We start from the raw sequence: 10,070 nt of genomic DNA on the forward strand, positions 1-10,070 counted from the left end.
TCTAACTAAAAACCTTCATCAGCAAACGTGTAATTCAGTAATCCATTTAGTAAAAATGTTTGATTCATTTTTTTCATAGTCTTTAGGGGTGGATTGGCAATGTACCTTAGTGGGCATTTTCCTGGTGGGCCGATTGCCTTTTATATGCAGTGGGCTGATGTCGCATCTTCTCTTTAAGGCTAGGACTACAAGACAAAATTTGTTGCATGACTGTTGCAGTAATGTTACGCAACATATTTTATAATGCTAGTCTATGGTGTTGCGCTGCGACATGACTACTGCAAAGAACCCATCCAAATAGATTTTTTTTGTGCGAATGTTGCATCACAGTCAAAGCATATTGCTGTGAGACACCATAGACTAGCATTATAAAATATGTTGTGCAACATTACTGCGACACGTGTTGTAGTGTAGTTGTACCCTATATTTCGCACAGCACATTTCGCAGTGTAGCTCTAGCCTAACACAGCAGGCAGGCAGCTTCTGGTAGTCCCTGTGCTGCTTAGGAGTCCCCTGCACTGCTGGTCTAAGTGTGTGTGTATAATAAATTAGACGTGTCTCACTCCATCGCAAGGAGTTCAAGAATGGCGTATGGGAACACCAGTCTTGATAAATGTTCGCCACTGTCTAGAGCTACGCTAGTGGCCCAGGCTGGATGATAAATTTGGTGAAGGGATAGACACTTTTGTCTAACTGTATACCTACCATTTTCGTTTCTGACTTTTTTTTCTTGGAGAATTTTACGCCACAATTGTGGCACAAAATGTTGCATATCAGACCACACCTCTTTTTACACAATTCCATGCCTCTCTTCGATTAAACATGTCAGGCTAGGTGGCCTGAGCGCAACATGGACGGACATGTTTAGCTGAGATCCCTCTCTGATGCCCTGACTTTGTCATTATCCTGAACTTACTGACCGCAATCATATCCCCCACGGAGGAGAGGAGATCCCGTAAATCCGGGATGGCACGTAATAAGACTCAGAGTTTGCCCGGTCTGATTCCCAAGATGGCGCCGGCCCTGGGCCGCGTGTGCAAGCAGTGACCTCCCGGAGTGCCTCCCCTGCTCCTAGTGAGGATGGCTCACCGGACGCTGAACCTTCACTCAAGCAGGTGACCGATCAATTACTCCAGGCGATAGCTACTTGCCGCTCATCTCTGTCAGAGAAGATGGAGGAGGTGAAGAAAGATATCAGCCTCCTGAGACATGATATGCGGAACATGCGGGAACGCATTGTGGAGGTAGAGAACCGTGTATCCACGGCGGAAGATCTACTGAACCCACTTCCAGCACACTTGGCCGAACTGGAAAGAAAGGTGGGTTACTAGCAGCAAAAATGCGACGATTCCGAAAATCGTTCGCACCGCAACAACCTACGTATAGTGGGACTCCCTGAGCGTGCGGAGGGTAACAGCCCATGCGATTTCGTGGCAACATGGCTGCGAGCCACTTTCCCTGACGCCACCTTCTCCTCCGCTTTTATTGTTGAGAGAGTGCATAGGGTACCTGCCAAGCCTTTGCCTCCTGGAGCACCACCTCGGCCATTACTGGCGCGCCTTCTGACATCGGCGGATCGTGACCTCATCCTGCAATTGGGCCGTCGCAAGCAAGAGCTCCGTTTTGAAAATGCAACGGTTATGCTATTCCCGGATTTTTCCGCAGAGCTCCAGAAGCGCAGAGCGACGTTTACGGTGATTAAGAGACGCCTTCGCGACTTAAACATGCCGTATTCCATGGCCTACCCGGCCAGGCTACGGTAGTGGACGGGGACTCCATTAAGTTCTTCAACACTCCTGCTGAAGCCACGGCCTGGTTGGACGGACAGCCGCGTCCAGCGAGACCTCAGAGATTAACGCTCTCTGCTACCTTTTGGTGCTATCACCTGTCAAGGTTTTTCTTGTTTGAGGAAAGGGTTTGCTAAATGACCTGTTGCATCACTTATGTGCCTTACTCATTTTATAGGCTAATGTTAGTCATGTTGTGTTTTTTCCACCATTTGATCTTTATTGCTCATTGCGTAACATGCACTCGCAGCACAACACTGCTGTATAATACTATTGTCCTGCATTAGCCGCTATGCGGTAGGACTTGTTTCAGCGGTGATGTGTAGTATCCTATAGTCCTTTGGCTATGAAAGGTGGTGGTGTGATTGTCGGTATAGGAATGAGGGGCCTCCCTCTCAGACGGATGTGCTTAAATAACACAAAGTTGGGGCGCAAGCTCCTTTGCTTCTTTACCTAACTACAGTGCGAAGGGTTAAGTTACCCGGTAGCACACCCCGTATATTATTGTGCCACTCGGGATCTACCGCCGAGTATCTCGTTGCATACTTGTAATGCCCTGGATGCTTGGCACTGGATCCATTCTTGCGGTGTCCTTTTAGGATTTATTGTTATATGTTTGGTTTTGTTTAGTTCTTAACTACCATTTCATGCTCACCTATGTACCATCATACTATGTGTACGATCTGCAGAGATATGGCGGGAGGCGGAAATATGCGACAGAGGGTGGGGAGAGTTATGCATATTACATCATGTCACAATGGCAGAAATACGGCTGATGTCCTGGAATGTCAGGGGCCTTGGGAGTGCTAGGAAACGTACCATGGTATTTTCAGCGATCGGGAGGTTTAACCCCCATATTTTGTGCTTACAAGAGACCCACCTACTCCCTGACAAGACTAGGAGATTATGTAGACCTTGGGTCCAAAGGTCTAGCCACTCATGCTATTCTAATCTGGCCAGAGGAGTTTCTCTTATGGTTCATAAATCCCTGAGGTGGGAGGTGGAGAGGCTACAGGTAGACAATGCGGGAAGGTATATTTTCGTGGCGGCATACATTAATTGCATACTATATGTTATACTGGGGATTTATATCCCTCCCCCCCTCTTCCTTCCAAGCGTTACACCAAGCGATATGTTTTGCAGCCACTTTCCCCACAGCACGGGTTATATGTATGGGGGACTTTAACATGACTCTACATCCCCTGCTGGACCGGTTTCATGGGGAGGAGCAACCTCGTGGGAGTGCCCAATCAGAATCTCCATTATCCAAATTGATGACGGAGGTGAGTTGGGTGGACTTATGGTGCCTTAAGCACCCAGATGATCGGACCTACTCGTGCCAGTCAGCGAGCCACCACTCTTTGTCCCGCATTGACTATGTCTTTGGTAGCTCCACAGTGCGTTCACTCTCCCATCAGGTGGAGTATGGTGCTAGAGGGGTGTCGGACCATAACCCTATTCTGTTGTCCTTACTGATGACTGCTAGGGGCACAGGGCGCTCCATGAGGGTGCACCCATTCTGGCTTACATTGTTTCCGCCCTCGGACCGTATCCCGAACCAATTATCTATGTTCTTGTCTGACAACGCCGTTTATACTGATAGATCGATGGTGTGGGAGACGCTGAAGGCTTATCTGAGAGGGTGCCTGAGATCCTCTATTTCGTTTATTAAACGAAACTCTGCTAAACAAGAAAAAGAGCTGGCTGAGGAATGTGCTGAGATGGAGAGGCTGTATGTTGCAGACCCAACGTCTCAGAATAGGGACAGTTGGCTACAAGTTGGGAGGCGTTACCTTACATTGTTACAGGAAAAGGCCCAGCGTAAAATGTTTTTCACTAAACAATCTTATTTTGAATTAGGCAACCAGTCTAGTAAGTTGCTGGCACATATTGTTCACCAGAATCAAGCATCTCCTGCTATCCTGCGTATTAGAGATGGGGAGGGCACTATAGTAGTAGAACCAGAGGATACAGCCCAGCGCTTCCGGGAATTTTATCAAGATCTGTATGAGGCCCATGCAGATTACACTACGGAGACGGTTAATACTTACCTGCAGGAGTTAGACTACCCCAAGCTTTCGCAGGAGCTGGCCCAATCTCTGGAAGGCCCAAAATCGGATCGGGAGATACTAGATGCCATCAAATCTTTAGCAAATGGGAAATCCCCTGGCCCAGATGGGCTACCCTTAGAAATATACTCCAGATATGCCGATCAGTTAGTCACTCCCTTATTACAAATGTATCATGACTCCTTCTCAAAGGGTGTCCTACCACCTTCACTGTATGAGGCCACTATTGTAATACTGCTTAAACCAGGCAAGGATCCGACTGAGTGTGGGTCATATAGACCCATATCACTATTGAATTTGGACTACAAAATCTTGGCTAAGATTTTGGCGCAGCGGCTGAATGGGGTTATCTTGAATCTTATTCATCCAGATTAGTCTGGTTTCTTGCCTGGTAGATCTACAACAGATAATATCCGCAGAGTGCAGGTTGTCACCCAGATAGGCCTTCAGTGGGGGAAGCATTGGGCCCTTGCTTCTCTAGGCACAGCCAAGGCCTTTGACTCAGTGGAATGGCCCTACCTACTGGCAACCCTGGAATGTTTTGGAATAGGTCCCGCATTTATCAAGTGGATTTCAGTGTTGTATAAACGACCCTCGGCTGGAATTCTGGTGAATGGTATGTGTTCAGCAAACTTTGACCTGGGCCGTGGGACCAGACAAGGATGCCCGCTGTAGCCACTATTATTCGCCTTGGCGATTGAACCCTTAGCTATCCGTATCAGATCTGATAGCCTATTCAAGGGGATAGCTATAGGAGATCAAGAGGACAGAGTGGGATTATATGCGGACGACACGGTACTGTTCATGTCAGATGTGGAATCTACACTACCTCGTGCTACTCACCTCATTGAAACACTTAGCCAGTTTTCCGGTCTCAGGATAAATTGGACTAAATCTGTTCTATTTCCGCTGTATTCCCTACCCTCATCCTCTCTGAATACTGAGCTGCCTATAGTCTCTGAGTTTAAGTACTTCATAACATACAGCCTCTCCTGAATTATAGTGCAGACAAATTTAGGGTATGGAGTGGGCTCCCTCTGTCCATCCCGGGTCGAATTAATCTGATTATTCTGCCTAAGTTGTTATATGTCTTAGAGCATGCGCCCTTTATTGTGCCTAAAAAAAAACATTTCAGCGCTACAAGTCTCTACTATCTCCATTTATCTGGGGCAATAACAGACCTAAATTGTCCATTGACGTACTGTGTAGACCTAGAGGTCAGGGAGGTATGTCCTTGCCTGATTTATATCTGTTCTATCTGGCGGGACAGCAGAGGCAGTTAAAGTCATGGATGGAGGGTGCTCTGACTAGAGCAGAAAAGCAGTTAGCTGTATCCTTGGATATCCCATCATTGTGGCCAGTGCTGGAACAGAACTATTTAGCCGAATGCTTCTACCCGTGCACAAACTAGCCATTCAAGTTTGGGATGCTGGCAAGAAAATGCACTCTCACACAGGACTGACTTCTGATGTACCTATATATGTACCCTATGATTCCCCCTCTTCATACAGGAATGGATGGGCAGTTCTGGAGGGATCATGGGATTATCGTCCTGGGAGATTTATATTCCAGCAATGTGTTTAACTCCTTTGAACAACTAAGAGAACGTCATAATCTCCCTAGCACCACCTTTTTCACATATCTCCAGGTGCGACATGCTATGAGCACTCACTTTAGGGATACTACAATATCTATTTCTGATTACCCACTGATCGGTGTCATACGCTCCCAAGGGATTCATCTCTGCTCTTTATACCCACTTGCTGAGCACTAAAATGCACGGAGCCCCCCTCGTGGTATCATCTAAATGGGAAACTCTAATACCGGGTATTACAAATGAGGAAACCAACGATATATTGGAATCTCCTGTATTGGTCTCCCCATCTATCAATAATAAGTTTATACAGTTATGTATTATTCACCAAGGTTATCTATCACCCGTTCGGCTACAAAGGATAGGCAAAGAGGTGCCACAGATGCGACGCGGAAGGGGCAAATTTTTGGCACCTTATATGGGACTGCCCATATATACAAACCTTTTGGTCTGACATCATAAGCTTTTTTCTCTGCGCTCACACATCCTCCGGTGGCATTGACCCCGCAGGTATGTCTGTTTGGTATACTGGATGAGGAAGTATATCCTCACCATACCAGAATATTCTTAACAGAATCATTATTCCTTGCACGAAAGGCTATTGCGATTCGTTGGATTGGTGATAGACGACCTTCTCTTAATCAATGGAAAGTACTTGTGAACAATGTGGTATCCTATGAGAATATTGTGTTCAAGAATCGGGGTTGTCCTCAGAAATTCAATAAAGTGTGGGGACCTTGGTGTTCATTCATGCAAACTATGTATTCAGCTCCTAGATTTTCAGACAACCTTAACGCAGTGTTAGGGTAAGATGCGTATGTTCCCATTACAAACATGTGTCCTGCCCGTTAAGATTGCTCTGTACATTCATTGTAACTGTGAATTGTCGCCTCACTGCAACTGATGTCGGTATGAATATGGTACTGTTTTTGTATTTGAATGTCTCATTGACCTTCATGTATACTGCTGGTCTCTGAACTTTTCTAATGATTAGTTCAATAAAACGAGTTAAAAAAAAAAAAGAAACATGTCAGGCTAGGTACATAAACTGTAAACCTGTATGCACCAAATTACGCCACATTTTAGCACAAATCACAAATCTAGCATATATTACTAAATACAGCCTATTGTTCTTTGAAACACAATGCATATGTAAGGTACATACATTTTTGGTGTGTTTTTTCATACAAATTTTTATTTTTTTTTATTCACAGGGAAACTGGATTCTAAGATTCACCAAGGTGCCAAGAAAGGAGTAATGTTCAGCAAAGGGAGAACAGGACAAGCTGAGGAAAGTGGCTCAGCATTCTGCAGATGAAGCCTTCCCAATAACTTGCCTTTACAGAATGTAGTTTCCTTATCATTCACTCTAAAATTTGATTTTGGATTTATGAACATATTCCAAAAATGTGATTATAAAGGTCTATTTATTTTAGTAAACTGGCAAAGATGAGTTCACAGAGTCTGGTGTATGGTGTTTAGTTTTATGTATAACATTCTTAGGACACCTGCTTTTGGCTATGACACATTTATTAGCTGAAGTTAAGACCACATACATTTTGAGCAGGTATTGTCAAAACATCTAGAGATGCCTTAAAGGAGTTATCCAACCCCTATAATGACCCCCTCCAATGCACGGGCCCCTCGTATACATTACGCTAACATTGCACCCGCATCGCTCCTGATCCCCGCACGGCCGCTGCATGGATCAAAACATGCTGGGGGGGGGGGGGGGGGTAGTAGTAACAGGGACAAGCCTCCCTAGCCTCGCAGGCTAGCCTCGCTATGCAGCTGTATAATCTTTCATTAGGGGGGGGGTCATTATAGGGGTTGGATAACTCCTTTAAAGGGACCCTAAAGTTTTTTTCCTAGTAATCACCTTTGTGTCATTTTGTCCATTGCTCAGTTCCATTTGGCACTGGTATTTCTTTTCATATTGCTTGATGGAGTTGTTAAAGGCCCTTTCACACGGACTGAGGATCATGACTACGTTCCTGTGAATGCTTGTTCCTGGTATTTGGTTGTAAGCAGGGATATGCTGCAGACAAAACATCTCTATAGGGATGAACGATCACAGTAGTGATTGTTAATCCCCATACAATAGGGGCTATTGCTGCATGTAAATGCAGCTCACATGTGGGCAGTGATCTGGAACATACCTTGTAGCCCTATGTCCCAGCCTGTGTAAATGGGCCCTGACTCTGAGACACTTTATACAGAGCACAAAAGTGCTAACAACTGATTTGCTGTCACTGGGCTGATTAAAATGAGGTTGTAATAGCAACTAGAAATGTCATAGAACCACATTAAAAAAAATCACTGACAGAATTGCAGTTTTTCCCCACCTCACCTTTTAAAATATGGTAAAAAAAAAAAGCAATCAAAAAGTCATTTCTCGCTGGTATCATTGGGGGACACAGGACCGTGGGTATAGCTTGCTGCTGCCACTAGGAGGCGACACTAGGCTGAAAAGTGATAACTCCTCCCCTGCAGGCTATACCCCCTCCAGCCTGGAGAGAGCATATCAGTTTTTAGCTTAGTGTCGTAGGAGGCAGACCTCCCTGCTTAGCAGGGTGGCTCTTTTACAATTTTGTTTTTATTTTATTTTATTAGGTTAAGGGGCACAGATTCGCATGCGTCTCTGTCTCCCTGGGAGGCTGGCCGGTGTTGCCTGCTCCACCGCCCTGCCTCCCCCCAAGAAGACAAAGCGGACCAGGGCAGCCTCGCTCCCCTGCTTCCCGCCAGCAAGAGGGCCACCTACTCTCCAGCCCTTCTCTACCTGGACCCCTGATGCCTGGTGCCAGCGGTCGTGGGGTGGCCCTGCTGGTACAAGATTAAGGGTGAAGACCACAGATGAAGACAGGTGAGTTTTACTGTCCCTCCCTGTCCCCCTCACATGGCCACCTTCTGGAGGGGGTAACGAATCCTCCACCCGTCGCCCAGCTCTCCTCAGTAGAAAGGGTTAATCCCATTCCGCGGCGACGGCATCTTATTTTCACCCCTTCCCGATCTAAAACAGGCGCCTTCTGCGCCCTATTCCGGTCACCCCGCTCTCCGACCGACCGGGTGGCTTCCCGGCCGGCCAAGCGACGCATCTTCTCGGCGGCTCCTTTTCAGGAGCCCGCTAAGCCGTCCCAGGAGAGCAGGCAGAACGGTTCCCCTACTCGGCCGGACGCCGCAAAATCTAGGCCCCGGCTTTATTCGGGCCTACCTTTTCTATTTCTTTCTTTTCCCTCCGGCCACGCTATTTACTCCTCCGATGGGCTTCCGCGGTCAGTGGACACAGGCGACCGCATTCCGGACATCGCTCCAGGTACGCTCTGTGCTGACTAGCGGTGAGTTCGGTCGGCCGGCGTGATAATTTAGTCCCCGGCTTTGCGGCCTTCTAGGCCGGACCTTCCTCCCTCATTTCAGGCCCCTGTTTACTCTAGTTTTCTGTCTGCAGGCACAATGTGCCTTAATATTGCAGTATACACCCCTCCCTGACCTCCTCTCCATATCAGGCTAGGTCCTCACCAAAAAAAAAAAAAAAAAAAAAAAATATATTATGCGCATACAGATCCTGCCTTCCTCAGCACACAAAATCCAATGGAGTGCACCTGAGGGATCCCAATCCGCCCTCCGAGGCCGTTTGGTTGATTATGCTCCAACTGCGCAAAATTCAGTGGAGTGCATCTGAGGGATCCCAATCCGCCCTCCGAGGCCGTTTGGTTGATTATGCTCCAACTGCGCAAAATCCAGTGGAGTACATCCGAAGGGTCCCCAATCCGTCCTCCGGGCCGTTTGGTTGATAATGCTCCAACTGCATAAATCCAGTGGAGTACATCTGGAGGATCCCAATCCGCCCTCTGAGACAGTTTGGTTGATTACGCTCCAACTGCGCAAATCCAGTGGAGTACATCTGAAGGGATTCCCATTCCGCCCTCCGGGCCGTTTGGTTGATAATGCTCCAACTGCATACATCCAGTGGGGTACATCTGGAGGATCCCAATCCGCCCTCTGAGGTCGTTTGGTTGATTATGCTCCAACTGCGCAAATCCAGTGGAGTACATCTGAGGGATTCCCATTCCGCCCTCTGGGCCGTTTGGTTGATAATGCTCCAACTACGTAAATCCAGTGGAGTACATCCGAAGGGTCCCCAATCCGCCCTCCGGGCCGTTTGGTTGATCATGCTCCAACTGCATAAATCCAGTGGGGTACATCTGGAGGATCCCAATCCGCCCTCTGAGGCCGGTGGGTTAATGGTGCTACAACTGCGCAAAAATCCAGTTGAGGACAACTGAAACTTCCCATCCACCCTCCGGGGGCGTCTGTTTGAGTTTCTCCTCCTGCGCAACTCAGCGGAGGACCTCTGGAAGTTCCCAATCCACCCTCCTGGGTCGTTTGGTTAATAGAGCGCCGTCTGCGCAATCGGTGAGCAGACCTTTAGTTCCATTCCACCTCCGGGGTAGTTTGGTTCTTATATCAACACCGCCACAGCCTGCAACAGCCATGGGCTAGAGGCTGAGAGGTGGAACTGCGCACGTGTGGGCCGAAGCAGGACAGTTATTCGGACTCCGACATGAATCCGGATTATTTTTCCTAGATTACGTCCGTGCTAACCGGTTCTGGTGTAGCGTT

At 47.4% G+C, this 10,070-nt stretch overlaps 1 protein-coding gene across 1 annotated transcript in view; it reads left to right on the plus strand.

The window, feature by feature from the left end:
- TRIP4 (thyroid hormone receptor interactor 4) overlaps nucleotides 1-6,903 on the plus strand; it is a 57,500-nt gene extending 50,597 nt beyond the window's left edge. The window contains exon 13 of the mRNA XM_044279534.1: nucleotides 6,665-6,903. Within this exon, the coding sequence (XP_044135469.1) occupies nucleotides 6,665-6,768 (104 nt within the window). The 3' untranslated portion in view covers nucleotides 6,769-6,903. The remainder of the gene's footprint in view (nucleotides 1-6,664) is intronic.
- The last annotated feature ends 3,167 nt before the right edge of the window (nucleotides 6,904-10,070 follow it).

Source organism: Bufo gargarizans, chromosome 2 (genome assembly GCF_014858855.1).
Source record: "Bufo gargarizans isolate SCDJY-AF-19 chromosome 2, ASM1485885v1, whole genome shotgun sequence".
Lineage (NCBI taxonomy): Eukaryota > Metazoa > Chordata > Amphibia > Anura > Bufonidae > Bufo > Bufo gargarizans.